This window comes from Hyalella azteca, unplaced genomic scaffold, assembly GCF_000764305.2.
Source record: "Hyalella azteca isolate HAZT.00-mixed unplaced genomic scaffold, Hazt_2.0.2 contig4222, whole genome shotgun sequence".
Classification (NCBI taxonomy): Eukaryota; Metazoa; Arthropoda; class Malacostraca; order Amphipoda; family Hyalellidae; genus Hyalella; species Hyalella azteca.
The window spans coordinates 81465-100331 of record NW_025934443.1 but is presented as its reverse complement, the minus strand read 5'-3'; the positions used below and the strand labels follow the sequence as shown (position 1 = coordinate 100331).

Here is an 18867-nt window from a genome sequence, read left to right as displayed (position 1 = left end):
AGAAAGCTGAATCGATACCTAGCGTCGATTGCGCTTATAAAAGCACTCTTGTATTATTACGGATTACTGAAGGCACGTTAAACATATGAAGAACACGCGAGTTCAAAGATACGCTAGTACTAGCTGAAAAGCGGAACTGGCTTTCTATGTTTTTTTTCTAATCGGAAAGAAAACTTTAATTGGACTGTCTAAAATTTTTACTTCTTGATGGTGTTGCAATGCAACTGCGAAATGCAAATCGAATGTACGGAGAACGCCAACATACCTTCTTCTTATTTAATTAGGATCTGAAAAAATTAGAGTACAAACCATGTTATAAATTAAGCGAGATCTTCAGAAATTTCTGAAGTAACCGTGTCGCGTACCAGTTCAATAATCAATTGCAAGCCAGCGCAGCCCACCTGCATTCGTTTTACTATAGACCTCAATGTATTTACTTAAAAATAGAATGATGCTTATTTTTATATAGTTTGACCTGGCTCACAGAAAACCGAGGTTATCTCTTGGTTCTTCCACTCGTTTAACGGTTACCAAGATTTGTCATATGCCATATCCACTGATTAAAGTCACCAAGGAAACTGAAATATGTAATTTAATCCAGCGTTTAATGCATCCAAATATCGTACACCACTACACAGAATATTTATAAAACGTAGATTAATTTTTATGCGAGAGGCTTTATTGTACAGTTTACAATACACAACTAAAATATTATAGTTTCGATTAAACAAAATATAAAACTCACTCAAGATGCGCAAGCAATTCATTTAAGTGACAATTTGGGGGAACCAGGAAAATTAATTCCGTGCGTTTGCATTCCATAACAAGTGCAGCATTTGTCAAATTGTGAACCAAAAGGATTAAAAATTTCGTAGTTATTTATTTAAAAACCACTAGCTCTAGTCAGTTCAATGCTTTGTAATAACAACGCAGCATAATTTTAAAAATTATTAAAAAAGTTCCATAAACTTAAACTAAAATCGAGCAATCCGGGAGATGTCGGAGTAAGATTTGCAAAAATTTATCGAAAAAATATGTTTCTCAACCGTTATTCATGGAATATGAAGGCGGTTAATTAATTCTCAATCATTGGATTTAAACCGTCAGTAATAAATTCGCAATTTTGAATTTAGCAAGAAATTCATTTAAAAACATTTCATTAATTGCAGAAAATCAAGTTCCTTTGGGTGCAAATACCAGTGAAATTACGTATATAGAATGGTTGAAACATGACATCGAGACCGTAATTTTGTACACCGAATTAACGACGTGAAATAGTTGAGGGATAATTCCTTACTGTTCTACCCAAGTTAATAATTCAAACTTGGTGGAATTACGATAACTATATATGTGAACAATATTTTTATTAATGCCGGGCCAAATACAAAACAAAATATTAAATGGATAACAGCCGCAAAGCTGGAATGTGAACTACTTAACATTACATGCAAAGCTAAAGCGTTCCTGAAACTAATGCACCAGTATCAATAGATAGAAGCAAAGGAACGAACGATTGTCCTAATAAAAATACGCTGTACAATATATTTACAATTGAAATTTCTGAAATTTGGGAAATTCTAGCAAAAATTTAGTCATGGAATATAAAGAATTGCGACAAGCGCCAACTTAAAATACTCGTTTAAAACATTGCATTGTCAGCATTCATTAGTGTCACTTATTATGTAGGAAAGCATACAGAGGAAGATATATTATCGGGTTATGCTTAAAAACGTGTAAAATAACACGAAAATATCATTTATTACCGCCATCAATTCTGTCGAGAACATCTAATTAAATACGATAAATTATAACTTATCTTCCGATCATCATAAAAATGTTGAACGAAGAATGATATAAATTTTTTGGCCAAATTTTCGAGGTGAATCGAAAATTTGATTGCTTTTACTCCATCAATTACACGAGTCAAATCTAGCTGTTAATCATTATAAGGTTCATTATTACGGAATTTCGTTCATATGCTCTATTAACATAAAATCATTTACATATATGAAAATACCATCCTATCAATGTGTTTCTGCTAAAATAACTGTAGTTGAAGCTAAAGCAAACATTTAGAATACGAAAACACGTGAATTTGTCAAAACACGTAAACTTATTTGTCTGCGTAATCAAATGTATCCTATTTTGCATATGCCAGATAGGCCGTTTTCCACGGAAATGCAGAAGTTTATCGCTATCGTACTAACAGATAATCAGTTGGCACGATGCATTGACCTTTCTCCGCTCACAATAGGAGCCTCTTTCTTTAGAAATAGCACTAAAGAGGAAACAGTAAAGTGAAAGTTGTGTGTAATCGATGAAAATAAAGATTGTGTTATCTTTCCTTCTGTAGATACACGCAAATTTGACAATATTCAACACGGACATAACCAGTTTGCAGACAGTTACCGTTTAAAATAATCATCTAATATATCAAAAACTCTGCGCTCACTGCTCAGTCTCAAATTATCCTGACGAGCAGGAGGTGGACGCGCGGCACAATCTGGCGACGCCTGAATCTTCCAGAGCCGTGTAGGTGCCGCCATGGTTGAATGTATTAAAAAACCCTTATTCTATGATTTTCAAACCATGGAACCCTTAATTCAACCATGGGTGCCACGGTCTTCAGGGTGCAATATTACTCGTGCAGAGTCACGTAACAAAATTTTAGCAGCGCATCGCGAGGCCATGAATGATGTTTTACTGAAACAGCGACGAAAACCAGCAAGTAAAGCTTTCAAATTGATCGCATGAAAAATGTCACGAGCCAATTCAGTTTACACGCATTAGAAAATGAAACAAATGTACGAAATCATTATCTGGCCGGTGCTAAATTATCTGCAATTATGACCGGAATCAGACTGAATCTCAACGACGATACTTACGGAAATGCTATTATATTTACAGCAGTTGTGCTTTTAGAGAATCCAATGATTATTTGTCCTCTCTATATAGATGACCCGACATTATTGTCGTCTATAGTCTAGACTCTCATGTTACAGTAATCGGGCTTAGGTGTCGCAAAGGAATCTTCATTTGTCACACAATCATCTTCAGGGATAGGTAAAAGGGTATTAATATCTTGCCCTTCATCATCACCTCCGTGACATTTGTCTTCGCCCATTTCACAACCATCGGTCGGACTAGGAGTTTGCAGTAAAGGCACATAACAAGAAGAAACACTAGAGGGAGTGGGAGAATAGAGAATCTCTGTCCGGGGTAAGTCATCTGAACTGTGAAAAGTGAACCTGAAAAAGAAATAAAACAGAAAATAAACATCACTAAGTTCATGCAAATGAACCGTTTAATTCGCCGGTGGAAAAATCAAATGGCGTGCAAATGAATCTGGAAAAAAAGTTTTTAATGCACATTTTGAATGGGAATAATAAGAATATTATAGTAAATGAAAATGATTAAGCCCAAATACCGTCTCGGGAATAATACTTAGAATATAGAGCACATGCATTGCCGACAGTCATTAAAAACCAAAACGTCTGAAAGTAAATAACAAATCGAATGCAATGCAGAAAGTATAATTAAAAAGAACACCGGCTCAAAATAGAAACATTACAACCGAACGTGCAATGCCCAAGTCTGAAAATGGTACTAAACGAAGCGGAAAACATTGAATAATCTAGAACATGCTTGAAACATCGAAAATACATAGAAAGAAAACTACACTGAATTGGCTAGCTTCTTTTAACTTTTTTTCTTGAAGTTTGCAATAATTTTAGGTTTCTTCTCAGGTCTGATAGCGGAGGAATCTGACCATATTTTGATCATAAGCATAACATTATATTTTATTAAGTAAGTGGGGTAAATTGGCGCGAAATGGTCCCAAAGCTCATTATATAATTTGGAAACATTTTCTACAGGATCATGGGCTTATGTGCTTAAAATATTGCTAATTTAATCATGTTAGCAGAGATGTTGCTACTTCGCAAAACGAGTGAAGGAAACTTGAGAATAAAAGAAGCAGATTTGTTTATGACGTATATGGACATTAGTATAAATTAATCTACAGTATATACAGTACTAGAGAACATTTCCCTGAACTGTAATTTTAAATATCCTGGTGGTCCAATGTCTTTCATTTAACAGTAAATATTTATTTGAATGATTACCGTTCAACCAGGATTAATTATACGACAGTAAGCATTCAAAATAATTGCTATATACTTAATATTGCAATATTAATATTGCATATTGCAATTAATTCCAACTTGTAATACGAGAACGTTACTCGCTGGTTTTTAAATACAAAGAGATTTCAGACAGATCTCTAGCTTTGAAAGAGCAATCAAGGTTGTTGCTGAAAACACGGCTCATGAAATCGATGCTCTCACTGATCAAGAATTTCTGCACTCATAAACGACTAAACTCTCTTCGCCTCTCTGAACTTGAGGGGCGAGTGCCAATTGGCATCAAAACGAATAGGGAAACTCGTGTAAAATCTAAGAGCCCAAAACCATGTTACTCGCATATATGTAGTATAAATGTAATTATCAAGAATTTTTCACAAGGTGGCAATGTGTAACGACTACAAAGCATGTTCCAAAAGTTTAGAAGTAAGCCCTCACGCTAGCCAAGTGAATAGCGCTTCAGTGCTACCTGCTGCCATTGGGTAGCGAAGTGTCCCGAGGGTTGGGGCTGAAGATATCGACGGGATCAGTAGCAGGAGGAGGAGGAGGAGGAGAAGGATGATGCTCAGAGAAGGTTTTCATGCTGAGATATCCCGGCACTTCGCCCTGGTCGGCGTACGAGGACTTCCTCATACTCAGATACTCGCTGGCTTTCTGGCGTTCTTGGTCAGTCATGTCCTGTACACAAGCGGGCAGGCTCATGATTATATGAACTTTCTGTGCGAAATGGGACTGTAATTTGGAAATAATGTAAAGAAAATAGTTCACTTATGCTATACAACTAACATCGAGTGTAGGAAAATCTGACGATATTATTTATAATGATATTATTCAGTGTTCAATCTTGCCGAAGTATTCGAAATGAAACGGGATCCTTTAAACATATAAATTTGTTTAAGCGAGACTAATTAAAGCCACTAATAAGATGCCTAAGTATTTTCGACGCTAAAGAAAAAATAATATTTGAGTCAAACCTCCATATTGAAATATCGACACTCGTCGTTCTCCGCTTTCTGTAAGTTGTTGAAGTCTGGGGAAGAGAACATGCTGAGGTAGTCCGTCCGCCCAGCGAAGTAGTTCTGGTTGCTGCGATCGTATTCTTCGTTCAGCTTCTCGAAGTTCTGAAAAAATCACCATACGCGATACAAACTAAAGTGAAATGTTAGATACTTTTTCAGAAGAAGAAATGTGAATTACCAAGGTTTATGTAACAAAGAATGACAAGGTATGTATACAGTCTAATATTAACTACGCACCACCACAGCGGTCATCCGAGAACATGGTGAGGAACCTGCATTATAATGACTGATACCGGAAATGAATTATTGTAATTAAAAAATGTAAGCTGATGAAGAAATGGAATAGTTACAATCAGTTAACCCTAATTATCACAAGTGTTAGGCGCGCGATGAAGGAATTGATGTAAGACATAATGACAGTATCCTAATCACACTAGCACGTGTCCGTATCCCCAGCCACACGGCGAGCTTGGCTCGTCTCACCTCGCGGACGTCGTCGTGCAGGAGGTGGTCGAGGCGAGCCAGGATCTCGGAGAAGCTCGGGCGGTCGCTGGGCTCGGCGATCCAGCAGTCCTCCATCAGCTCGTATCTGCCGCGGGGAGCATTATTATTACTTAACATTGACATGTTGTTGAGGCTCATTAAAAATCGGAGTAATGAATACAATTGCAGAGCCTGTTGGTGTAAAATAGTATGAGTGAAACGGCATTTTCAGCTGTAGTGGACATTTTTCTCAGAAATATTTCACCCGAAGTTAACAGTTATCAAAGCTATCTTGGCGAAAATGAGCCTTACATTATCCCGTTGCTGTATTTGGGCTTGGCGTTCCTCATGCCGTTCTCGAGGTCGCTCAGGAACTTGGGGTTGACATCCACCCCGGGGTACGGAGCCATGCCCAGACTGAAGAGCTCCCACAGCACGATGCCGTAGGCCCAGATGTCGCTCTGGGTGCTGAACATGCGGTCTCTGATCGCCTCGATTGACATCCACTTGATGGGCAGCAGGTCCTGATCAGTACAATACTTTAGTAATTTAGGAAGCGTTATACAATTACGTTGAAATCAAACGCGTTAAAGAGTTCCCGAAGAGTATTAGACTTTTTCGAGTCATAGGCAGCAGGTCCTGATCACACAAAATTACAGCACTTCGGTAATTTATCAAATGACGTTGCAATCAAGCGCGTTAAATATTTCAGGATGAGTTGTAGAATTTTCCAATTCATAGTACATATTCACGTGCGAAAATTGATTAACAAATAGCATAAGTGACAATAAATTCTTATTGAATCGTAAGTGATATAAGTAAAGTCTCCATTGAACTGGGATTTAAAACAGCGTATTACTGTTAAGATATATTCATATTAATTTAATGAGGCTATAGAGAAAGAACATTTCTTCAGGCCAGCAAATTATCTTCGTATATCGTACACAGTCAAGGTTTAAAGCTGAATAGCTCCTATGACCAACGCTTGAAGAACGCTAAGCATTGTCGAAAAGTAGGTGGTCCTAATAAAAAGGCTTCTCGATTCGAAAAACTGTTATAATTAGTATATATAGCCAAATAGTCATAAGAAGCACCGCGTGATGCTCACATCTCCTTGCTTGGTGTAGATTTCTTTCTTGTACATGTCTCTGGAGAGACCAAAGTCGCTGATCTTGACGATGTTGCCCTCGGCAAGTAAAAGGTTTCGTGCGGCAAGGTCGCCGTGGAGGATCTAAAGCATTTAGAGATTAATTTCAATTTATGATACAATGAATATATAAATTTGGAACGATGTTTGAAAATGACATAAAAAAAAGCTTGAAATGAATGCCTTGAGTTGCTCAAGGAACAAAACTTAGACAACGACAATTATTTATGAATCCCGTTCCTAAACATTGAAGCCGTTAAATAGGTTTTCGTTAATGACTAATAAATAAAGAACATATGTAGCCCTTATTTAATACTGAGAATTAAAAACCTAATATATACTCTTGACTATCTTGGCTATGCTACATTCATAAGACACCTTCAATCAATAAAAAACTTCTTCGATAAAAAGACATAATTTATGACTACATTTTAAAAAAAGATTTAATACGTATTTTTCTATGACTATCTGTGGAAGTAATTGCAAAAAAGGAGGACTCTAGAGGCAGGAACAATAATTTAGCATCGCTTGCCATGCAGTACACGCAAATTGCAACGACCATGTTAATCAAGACAGTGAGCCAGCCATGACAAGTTTACCTTCCTCCGCGTCAAATACTCCATGCCTTGGGCCACTTGCCAGGACCAGCAGATGATCTCCGTGGTAGTGAAGGGATGTCCAAGGCCTGGGATGGCCGTGCCATCGTTGTTGATGGGGTTACCTTGAGAGTCCAGCCAAACATCTGCTATGTGAAAGGGCCTTAATTATTAACCGTGTTTTAAATGATGATTGGATTGCGAGCAAAGGAAACAAAAGAAGATACAACAGAAATTACGATTGTAACGAATTTTGAACGCGAGAAATTTTGAACTAAAAATGACTGAATACATTTATCGCTGTAAATTACCGATTAGAATTAATCTCATTGTATCATGATAGTTTTTAAGCCATGTAATAGCTGAGTACGATGAAATGAAACGAAAAAGCCTGAGCAAGCATTTTGGACAGCGAATATTTCAGCAAATAAATTCGTTCATAATTGAAAGTAAGGAAAGTAAACACCGACCTGGCGAGAAAGGCCGTCCTGCAGAGCTGACTGTGGTCATGTCCGTGTTGTATCGTCGGTAAGGTCCAGTCATTGATCCTGACCTGTACGAGTTAGAGAACACGTTGGAGCTGGTGCTATCGTGCCTACGCGGGGACTTATTGGGTGTAAAGCTTTGTGTTACGTACGGAGGGGGACTTGTTGGGGATGAAAAAACGTCTGTATTGTGGGATTGGGTCACTTCTTCTTTGGCCGACTGTACCACTCCCATATTGACGTAAGGAGCGGTGAATGAGGGCGGTGTTGGTGGAGGAACAACGTCTGGTGGAACAACGGTCGGTGGTGGCGAAGCAGGACATTGAGAATCTGAGCCTGGTGTCGGTGGCTCTTGGTTCACAAAGGTGCTCAACACGCCGTAGCCTGGGTTGCCTACTAAGAGGTTCTCGGGCCCAGCGGCCTGCGAAAAATACAGCATTGTTAAATTGTATTAAGAGTCTTTGACAAGCAATAACTTTGGTTACACGCAGTCTGAGAAATAACAGGCGAGCTTAAAATACTCACGGAAGAGGGAAACGGAGTTGATTGAGGCGAGGTGTCGCGAGAAGAGCGAGCGGAGTGACCCTTCGGTGGGTCCGCCAACACAATGGGCTTTGAGAGCGACTGGGGCACCATATAACCACCGGGGCTCGGGACTTCGCTACACTCGCTCGGTCTGTCATTTCAAATGAAATAGCTGTGCATTAAATATGTGAATTTGATAGATGATGTAAGTGAGCTACGAACGCAATGAACTTTGCGCAGTGGATGCAGGTTGAAAAGTTTCTAAAATTTGTTGCTCTGGATTATGACAATTTTCTAACATATATTGTGTGTAAGTCCCTGAAAATGAGCCCCATGACCTTAAAAAAATGCTATCAATAAAATGTATAGCATAAGTTCAAACGTTCATCAATCGTTATTTGTCACAGTTACAACTCGAAAAAAGTCTCTTAAATACTTGATACACTGGCCACTGGAAATAATTATTGACAACTTCCTCATCAAAATATTAGCTAACCTATCGCGCTTCTTGTAGTTGTTGACTCCAGGAGAGAACGGAGACGCGTAGCAGTTGGGAGTGACCGCCATGAAGCTGTAATTGATTTCGTCCGTCACAGGATCAATTTGATCAACAAACTTCTTGCGGTAGCGATGTATGAATGAGAGAAGATCGCCGTACTGGCAATACTCGACCAATAGCCACAGCTCGTCTGAAAACACATTTAATAAATTAGAATTTATAAATTAGAATTTATAAATTAGAAGTGCAGACTAAATTCAAAATAACATAAATATTTCGCAATCATTTCAATGTAAATATTTGATTAGGCGTATAAATGAATTTTTAGTGAACCGTTGCATGCTAATTCAATGAGAAATTTGCCCAATTGATCAGACTGATCATTAGGTCAAGGCGTCGGTAACACAATTGACCAAAATTCTGCTCAATTCTGTAAGTATTGAAAAAAATGAAGTAAAAATACCTACGCTTATAAGTCGATAGAATTATCACCATATTTCCCAGCGTTCTATGGAACAAGCGAAAGCGATAACCAACACTAAATAAACAGTTGAGAATTTTCAAGGTAGGATTCAAAGCCAAAAGTATTTGGTTCATGTGCATAGGCTTTTAAAAACATCAGGAAAGCCGAGCCATCTATACATAATGCGAGGGCCGAAGAGAACCTTTATCAATATTTTGGGTGTTGGCTCCGATCAGGTTGACGATGTTGAGGTGCTTGCCAAGGTAGATCATAATTTTGAGCTCGATGGCGAGGCTTTTGACGTGAGAAGCATCGCTCATGGACTTGGTCATCTTGATGGCAACAGGAGAGTAGTTTCCATCATCATTGAGGTCAAAAACCTCGGCTTTGACCACACGACCGAAGGCGCCGCTGCCAAGTTGACGACCTTACCAAAAAAACGGAGACACTCAAGTTACATGAAAAATTTATATGCTAAAATAAACTTTTTCGAAACAAATAATACACCAAAATGCTCATTAGCACTAGCCGCGTGCTCATATGAAGATTCATAGAACGCCTCTTGATCCGATGTAATTTAGTTCTCACCAATTTTAATCCTATCTCGCGGCACTTCGAAGGATGTGTCGTACGGTAAAAGGTCTGCTTGGTCCTCGACCATGAGCTGTGCGTTGATCTCATCAATCTTGCCAGTTTGGAAAAGAATGCGTCTGGCAGCCTTCCGTTGCTCACTTTTGGCTTTTTCTCGTTTTAATCGCAGGACCAAAGACGTGGCTGCACCTATCAGGATGATGATGAAAGCCCCTGCAATACCCAGCACCCACCAGATAGCCGACGCTCTAGGGTCTGAAAATAAGTTATAGCATATTAAGTTATTACCTGATGCTAAGAACATAATTGAGAGATTACGACCGATTCAACGCCATCGGCTGCTTACTATTAAATTCAAATAGAAAAATACTCAGCCGCTTGCTATGAGCATATTTAGGCATTCACAATAAATTTAATCAAAACATAACCATGATTACTTTTTGCAAAGCATCTAGTCTGCTCTCCGGTTTTTAAAAATTGTATACTCATCATTGTAAAGAAATTCAATGTTTTCCATTCTAGCTATGCAGTTAACATGTTACTACTTTAAAATAATTATATCTGTTCAATTCGTTATTGTGAGGTCAATTTGTCAAATTATACTTTTGGATATACGAAGAGGAAGAATTCTACGTGGAAAATTAAATGTCATAATTTCAGCATAAATAGAAGCATTGAGTTTCGGCCTCATGGGCATTCCTGCCAACAAGTGCAGGATAGTAAGACAGACTGCTACACACAATATTGCAGAGAACCACTGCCAAAACAGCTGAAGTCTAACTGAAGTTTCTGCCTTTTAAATCGTTCAAAAACTGATTGGCTGAATGAACGAGGATGTTACATCATAAATCAGCATAGTTTTTATTTTTTGATTGTTTTTATAAAGCCATAGAGCTATGGTGCGGAAGGTTTGGTTAACGATGGGAAAGCTCGATGGCACTTGCATTTCAACCCAGATGCAGCAGGTGAAGTTCCGCAAACTAAGATACGATAACAAATTCAGCACACCTAAGTGTATATGGCAACCTTATCCAGCCGAAAAAAAAATCGTCACCCCGGCTAAACATCCCCCGCTACATATGCTGTGCAAGGAGACGCCATGCAGCAAGAGGGACGTTTCAAGATCACCACGTTTTCTATTTATCCGAATAACAATTTACAACCTATAATGTCGCAAACCGTACAAGTATAAGCCCTCATTTTCATTATAATATGATTTTTGACCATTCGCATTATGAATGCCAATTAATACATGAATAACTAATGAAATCATTATCATGAAAACTCGTTCACCTGAAATGTAAAGGGCGAGGGAGGCTTTATACTCTCTTCTTCGCCAACTCATAAGGCAAGTGTAGGTGCCTTCGTCCTCAGGCTCCAAGTAGTCGAAGTGCATGATCGTTCTGTTGAAGTGTATGTCCTCTCCGTCCTGTGGGTGAGGGAATGTTTCAAGCGAGGTATGCATCAGGGGTTAGTCCGTGCTCAGGACAAGAAATGAAGCAGTAAAAAGCAAGAAATCGCGGTTAGGAGAGTCGAATGTCGGCCGGCGAATCAGGAATTGTGTGTTAGTACAACCCCCTACCTTGAGCCACTTGATACGAGGCATGGGCTTCGCTTCAGGTTCACAAATGATGGTGTAATTTGTTCCGCGTTCTCTGTAGTCCTCGGGTATGACATCGAGCTTTGTATTACTTGAGGCCGACAAGGTAATGGGTTTTTCGTCTGTAAAAGGAAGAAATATGTCAGTGCATATAGGAATAGTGTGCATCCAATGTCAAGGATGCGGCCCAGAATCCAGAAATCCATTATAATACTTATCAAAAAATAAAATAATGAAAATAACATGTTTTTGCACAGCAGATCAAATCGAATCAGTTATTTTAATTCTTCTATTATACAAATAATATGACCATTAAATGTTGATAGCAGTTTGTCTAAAAATTATCATACAAAATTCCAATCCGGTAGAGACGTGTAACCCGTTTGAATAACAATTATCATTTATAGAGAATTATGTAATCTTTTCAACGCCATACCTTCGACGTTGACGTGGAAGCGTTTCACTTCAACTTTATTGCTTTCATTTAACGTAACTGAGCAGGTATAGGATCCAGTCGTGGATCTGCTAACAATTGAATCAATGCTACTAGTGGTTGAGTAGTGGCTGCTAGAGGTGTTGACCAGCGGCTGCTCGTCTCCTGAAAATACAAAAGCGAGAAATGTTGCCAAGAAGAATTAGAAGATTATGACCTTAAATAAAGCGTAACATTAAAGTAATCTATCATAAATTCTTTGTAACTGATATTTTATGGCATTCACATTTTTTCTAATATTTCTGAGTGAAGAAGCTAACACTCGTGGATTGAGCCACTGCTAAGAGATGAATGTAAGATTAGTGCATTTTATTACGAGCTAAAATATTCGATCGTTCAAGGTAAAAGTGTGTAAAAAAACTGTAACTGAATTTGGAGACTGTTTTGAGGATGAGATTTTTCAGTGTTTTAATTACAGACGTTGATCAGTGAAAGCCGTAAAAATTTGTGCAGCGAGGTGGGTATCAAAACCCCGCAGGTAGCAGGTAGCAGAGTGGGAGAGTGGTAGAAGATGTTGGTATTTAACTAGTAAAGTGGATCGAGTCCAAGTGTTTGAGGCTGTTGGTATGGGTATATAGCACTTGTAAAAGAGACAGTGGGGCGAGTGGTAGGCGCTGTTGGTGTTTCACCAGTAAAAGAACCCACGAGGGAGTGGTAGAGGCTATTGGTATCGATCACTAGTAAAAGAGATCTAAAGAAGTGGTAGAAGCTGTTGGTCTCTTACAACTGAAAAAGATCCTGGGAGAGTGATAAAGGCCGTTGGTATCGATCACCAGTAAAAGAGAGCGTGGGGGGTTGGTAGAGACTTTCTGTATCTCACCATTAAAAAAGATCATGAGGGAGCGGTAGAGGCTGTTGGTATCTCACCATTATAAGAGATCATGAGGGAGTGGTAGGCGCTGTTGGTATCTTACCTTCAAACCAGATCATTGGGGAGTGGTAGAGGCTGTTGGTAGCGCTGCACCGCAATAAAAACTTGTCGTTCATCACAACCGTGATGAGGCTTTCGCGCTCCTGAACGTATTCAACGGATCCGTCATCACCAACATGAGCAAACTCCCACCGATTCGTGAGATCTGAGCAAATTGTTAGAAATTTTTGATTCGAAACTAAATATAATCTAATTATAATTTGGACGGAATCTTATGGTCACTGGTATCGACAAGTTTCATCGCAAATCTATAATTTTTGACAAGAAAATGGGAGATTTTATTCGAAATTTGCTAGTTTTATAGCCTAGTTACTATCAAACTGAGAAACCAAATATTTGAAATGCGGAGCTGATTAGACCATAACAGCCTGACAAAAACTTGAGCCTTAATCACTAATTAATTACCAAACGTACCAGTAACCACAATAATTTTCTCGTCCGAGTCTTCCTCGGTGTCGGTCTTGGCCGAGCACTTGAGCGTCGCCGATGAGTTGATGTACTGCAACTTGGTGCCCTGCACTACAGGCGTCGCCCAAATCTTGTTCCCACTTTCACGTGTGGTCGACTGTACAGTAATAATTGGTCTAAACAATTTTTCATCCCAAAACATCTCAAAGTTCAGAATTTTTTATCAAAATGAGTGCGAATTTTATACATTTGGATTCGTATTACCTCTATTTCCAATGGTTTTAATTCGCAGACGGATAACTGGGCAATGCAATCAGCAAACAACCACGTGACGTTGACGCTTTGTTTGGTGCGGTTGCCTCCCTTCGCAAAGCGGTAACCCGTGACGTCACAAACAACTCCTTCTACTGAGCCAGGTTTTATGGAGTTCGGCACATGCAGTTGTACCTCTGGTGAACCTGATTACAAATACATGAAACATAGGTGTTACGTAAAGCAACATTGATCGAATAGTTCAAGATGCATACAACAACATTACTGATTTTAGATATGAAGGGATGTTTTTATGGAAACGAGACGTTGGCAATCACGAAAGACTCAGGAGTTGGCATAATAATGAGTATGATTTTATTACACGGTACGCACTGAAAACGATGATTTGTACACTCGATCGCACGCGCAAATTGTCCATTTCTGCGATCAACGTCCAGTTGCCGAAATCCGACGTTAAAACATTCTTTATGTAGAGCCATGCTTCTCCAGTAGTCGAATTGAATGCCCAGCTCACCTGAAGTTACCAAATTACAATTCATCAGGAATCTGTATAGAGCCTGCTTCCAACACCCAGCAAATTCGAAAACCTTATGAATGTGAGAGTAGATGCAATTCTGTTAAAACACTATCGCAAATGAGAATTGAGAGAGGGCATCTTTGAGAGACTGTATCTGCAGAAGACAACACAATTCTCTTGCGATCAACGGCATCTCGCATTTTACGCTACGAAAACTGGTACGACATTGATCAGTTTGGTATCGAGCTAGTTTTGTACATGATATCGAACCAGTTGTACCAAATTTAGTAGGCTTTCTGAAACTTTAATTTATACACAACGCTATTGATGATCCTCGTACTCTAAGTTTGAAAAATATACTTTTGACTACAATCAAGTAACCTAATTTAAGAGCTTCTCACCTATACTGTGAATTCTAGCTCAATTGTAAATGGGCGCGCTAGAAGATCATTTCATTCTGAAGTAACTTTATTAACTGTTCTCTCAGGGAGGCCTATGATCAAACTAAATCCATGTACAGAATCGTACGTACCCTTTTACCCGAAGACGAGATGCTCTCATTGCGGGGATTGTAGTAAGAGAGGATAGGATTGTCAGGGTAGAACTCAACCATTCTCTTCCACGACAGGGGCGCAGTTTTATTTACATGAATTACTGGCGGTTCCGATGACACGTTCAACACTGGAGCTTTAGTCTCTGTTGGAAAGTACACAAGGAAATACAACACTCGAAACAAGGAAATACAAGAACACTCGAACACCGCAGCTAGTAGGAATTCCTGCACTGCTTCCCCTATCTGCAATTTATCGTGCGAATCGGAGTAGTTTTCAAGGCTTAAAGAATATTTTACGTTCTATTACGTGATTTTCCTATAACTTATTATAGTTATATTATAATAATATTATTATTATACTATAGTTCCTAACGTGATTTTGCTATAATTTCTCCATAACACTTTCATGACTCACCAAGGATATTGACATTGAAGTTACGAGATGTGGTCCTGGCGTTGCCTCTTCTCACCTGACACTCGTAAACTCCAGTGTCTGATTTTTTGGCAGAAGGTACTGATAAAACCGACTTCTTAATACGGTCCTTGTTCCGAACTTCTTCTGTCTGTAATGAAGTCAGTCTTCAGCCTTATTAATTCTTTTCATAATGCAGCATTAATAATAATGAAGACTCATGCAGCAGCTAGTGCATTAAATAAAATTGCATGAACGTTTCAATATGTCTTACTCTTGCAAGATATACATATATGCTTTATGACCTGTTTGGCTCATTTTTTTTCCCAGGAATTATGATCAAGCTAAGCAAAATTAAGCGTAACTGCAAGCACTAATGCGTGCTTTTAATTTCATATACTCCTTGGTGTCATAAAACACAATGAAAATAAACTTTATAAAGCATGATTTACATCTATTATTGTTTTGCCTAGATGAAATTATAACGAGATTTACAGTATTAAATCTACTGCGCCCACCAGAAAATTATCGTCATTACACCTTTCGTGCAATAATTTCTCTCAATTAAACTGAACAATGATTTAATCGTAATTCGCACAACAGGCCATTCTCTTGTTCCTAAATTTCCACATACTGAACCCTTTCTCTGAATTGACCTAGTCATTATTTAGTAATATTGTGTATCAATTCGCACTTACAAACAGTCCAGTTGGAGTCTCGTCCAAGTGCATCCAAACGAAGGTAATTTCGGCCATGCTCGGCACAACACACTCCAAGTGGAACGGGTGACCCACTACGAAATGAGTGTTTGGCAGCGCTTGGATGGTGGGCGCAGGGAGCGTCGGCAAGTTGCTTGCTGTTTCAGAGAAAAACTGCATCATTTGACGATCCATTACGAAATCTTGTCATGAACTTGAGATATGATTCGAGGGCCATTAAAATTAATTACTATATATATTTTACATAATCACATAATCTTTTTGAAATTTCGACAACGTTATATGTCGGAGAATTTTTGAACAAATAATAAAATTAGTTAAAATAATGTAAAATAATATTTTTAGTGATATAAACTCAATAAGGCAAGAAAATGTGTTCTATGATGGTCGAGTTTGTGTTCAAGATATGAAGATCACAAATTCAGTAGCAAGAAAATTCAGTAGCAACAGCCGAGTAGACAATTAAGAATGGTAGATAACGTGCATGTAACTCCTGGTATGCTTGATAACGAACACAGTAAACATACCCTTACTTAATATAGCCAGTATACCATACCAAAAGTTATTTATACATTGGGTACAACAGTCATCCATCAAAAAGCTCAACTATAAAAATTAACGCATGAAGAGATTTCTATTTGATTACAAATACATAAAACGGGTAGAGGACGTGAAGCAATTTCATTTTCCAATTTAACTCAAAATTTTCAAGTTGGCATTTTAAAATCCTTTTTTCACTTTTTTCGTTCTTTAAACTAAGGCTGACTTAACAAGCTCAATATTTTAACTGTAAAAATTTCCTTCATTAAAGGTTGTATATACATACACAGATGTTATAATATGCGCAAGGTCTGCGCACACCGATGCATTTCTAACAACCCTTTGCATGCATTTAATGTGCAAAGAGGAAGCGTTAAATAAACATTTTAGGTTGTAAAAAAATGACTGTACGCAAAAGGACGGCATCCGATGACTCACGTGTGATGGTCAACGAAGTGTCTCTTGTCAAAGAATCAATGCGTTGATTATTAGTGTAGCAGTTGTAGAGCCCACTGTCTGTCACGGCTGGATTTCTGAGCACGAAACCCCGTCTTGCATCGAACATAAATCGGCTATCGTTTACCTGTTGGAATACGATCAACATCAAGACCTCGTGGAAGACGAAAAGTTTAATTCTTCGCTCTAAAACAGGACGGGTTTAAAGATGTTTGCAGCTGGTCGGTTGTATATTCGTTTTTGACAGTGGCAATGAGTGGCTATATAAGTACAGTAAAAAATTTGAATTGGAGTGCAACTGAGTTTGTTAACTAACTCTATTGCGGTATGATCATCATTGCTTCGTTCTTTTAATTGACATACTCGTCACCTGATTTTCACTCGATGGAACGGACTATTGTCACATTCCAGCCTCTAGACACGTTTTCTTCTTCCTGTGTACTGTATTATGGACTGATTATTCAGTCTTTGTTTTGAAAAAGTTGTTTGCCATTTTTCTTGAGTCAAGTTTTACTCAAAATACTCTTCTAGGATCTAGCATGCATTGCACAATGATTGTGCATTGCACAATCATTTTACAGATCATCGTTGTAACATAATTCAATTTGCGACCGCAGGAGGCTAGAATAATTCGCTCACTGTTCGCGGATTGCGGGAACAGCGTTAAGTTTGATGGAGAAGACAAAACTCGGAGGTTGAATTTACAGTTATTCATCCATACGAGGGATCTGTTTTAGATGAATGCATTCAGCGTGATTATATTGTAATAATAATAATAATAATAATAATAATAATAATAATAATAATAATAATAATAATATTAAATAATAATAATAATAAATAATAATAATAATAAAAATAATAATTGCGGTGTCATTGTTGATTACACCATGTTGGGCTGTCTCCGATTCTTGAAACTTGCCGATAAAGATCATATTTTTCACAAGTTGCAATGGATTTCAAACCAGCAACTCTCTGCTTTTCTCTTGGTGATTGCAATCGCTCGGTCGTTCCGAGCTTGATGGTGAACCTCTAAATTTCCAATATTCATAATTATTTACATTCTGAACCAGTGATCTACACCAATCTCAGACGCTATTAATAACATATATTATTATAATATTATAATATAATAACTCTATAGCTTACAATTTTTTTATCCTTCTTGAGGTAGACGGTTGTGTCAGGCCTGGTGGTCCTACAGTCGATTATGGTTTCAAGATCTGAGGTCATGGCCTGGCTCGTTTCGTATTCATGAGGGTTAACGAAGTCATGCGTGCCGTCTGAAATACGCGCATAGACTTGTGACTAACAGTTAATCGTGATTAAATTTCACAAATTTTTGATAGCATCAACCCGAACTTCCGACTCAAGAAACTTAACGAAGTTAATTGTTTTAGTAAAACATTTTTCATCCATCATTTGGATAATGAATATAGTGAGATTAGAAAAAAAAGTTTCATTTCTATTGATAGATTATTTGAAAACTTTTAATTCGTTTCCAGCAGAAATGTCTGTTACACTGGAAAAGTTTTAATTCTACTAAAGCATTAAGCTCAAAGTAATATACTCTTAGGTTTGTAACAAATTACAGTGTTTTAAAACGAGAAACTTGAATTGAATTCTAGAATTGAATTAAGCATTTCAGGAATTAGCAGCAATGAAGTATAAAATGTGGGAGCGTAATATGATGGGTTTTATTTTATTGATAAATGGCAAATTAAACCATGAATAACACGAACAATTCCGAATACTCACTGTCAATGAAGACGTAAACTTGCGCTGAACAATTTGAATCGACGTAACATTTGAAGTAGCCAGTGTCTTCAACATACAGATCAGAGAGCTGCACAAGAAATGGGGCTCAAATAGATTTTATTTCACCAGAATTCCGCTAATGATTAAAATATATTGATTATTAAAATATATTAATTATTAAAATATATTAATTATTAAAATATATTAATTATTAAAATATATTAATTATTAAAATATATTAATTATTAAAATAATTA

General features: G+C 37.8%; 1 protein-coding gene across 4 annotated transcripts in view; it reads right to left on the bottom strand.

Annotated features, from left to right (window-relative positions):
- Nucleotides 1–591: 591 nt before the first annotated feature.
- The window catches only part of LOC108677608 (vascular endothelial growth factor receptor 1), a 68856-nt gene continuing 50580 nt past the window's right edge, over nt 592–18867 (bottom strand). For 2 of the 4 annotated variants that reach the window (XM_047879928.1, XM_047879927.1), the window contains exons 5-29: nt 18611–18698; nt 18002–18135; nt 16835–16979; nt 15836–15993; nt 15141–15288; nt 14705–14868; nt 14028–14169; nt 13647–13840; nt 13389–13539; nt 12958–13119; nt 11987–12148; nt 11533–11672; nt 11244–11379; nt 9948–10205; nt 9562–9786; nt 8894–9086; nt 8398–8548; nt 7858–8293; nt 7391–7536; nt 6753–6875; nt 5957–6168; nt 5645–5750; nt 5117–5263; nt 4612–4820; nt 592–3248 (exon numbers count right to left, since the gene is read on the bottom strand). In XM_047879928.1, coding sequence (XP_047735884.1) covers nt 2984–3248; nt 4612–4820; nt 5117–5263; nt 5645–5750; nt 5957–6168; nt 6753–6875; nt 7391–7536; nt 7858–8293; nt 8398–8548; nt 8894–9086; nt 9562–9786; nt 9948–10205; nt 11244–11379; nt 11533–11672; nt 11987–12148; nt 12958–13119; nt 13389–13539; nt 13647–13840; nt 14028–14169; nt 14705–14868; nt 15141–15288; nt 15836–15993; nt 16835–16979; nt 18002–18135; nt 18611–18698 — 4395 coding nt within the window. In that variant the 3' untranslated portion in view covers nt 592–2983. The remainder of the gene's footprint in view (nt 3249–4611; nt 4821–5116; nt 5264–5644; nt 5751–5956; nt 6169–6752; nt 6876–7390; nt 7537–7857; nt 8294–8397; nt 8549–8893; nt 9087–9561; nt 9787–9947; nt 10206–11243; nt 11380–11532; nt 11673–11986; nt 12149–12957; nt 13120–13388; nt 13540–13646; nt 13841–14027; nt 14170–14704; nt 14869–15140; nt 15289–15835; nt 15994–16834; nt 16980–18001; nt 18136–18610; nt 18699–18867) is intronic. The other 2 variants (XM_047879929.1, XM_018165855.2) reach the window with 2 other exon arrangements.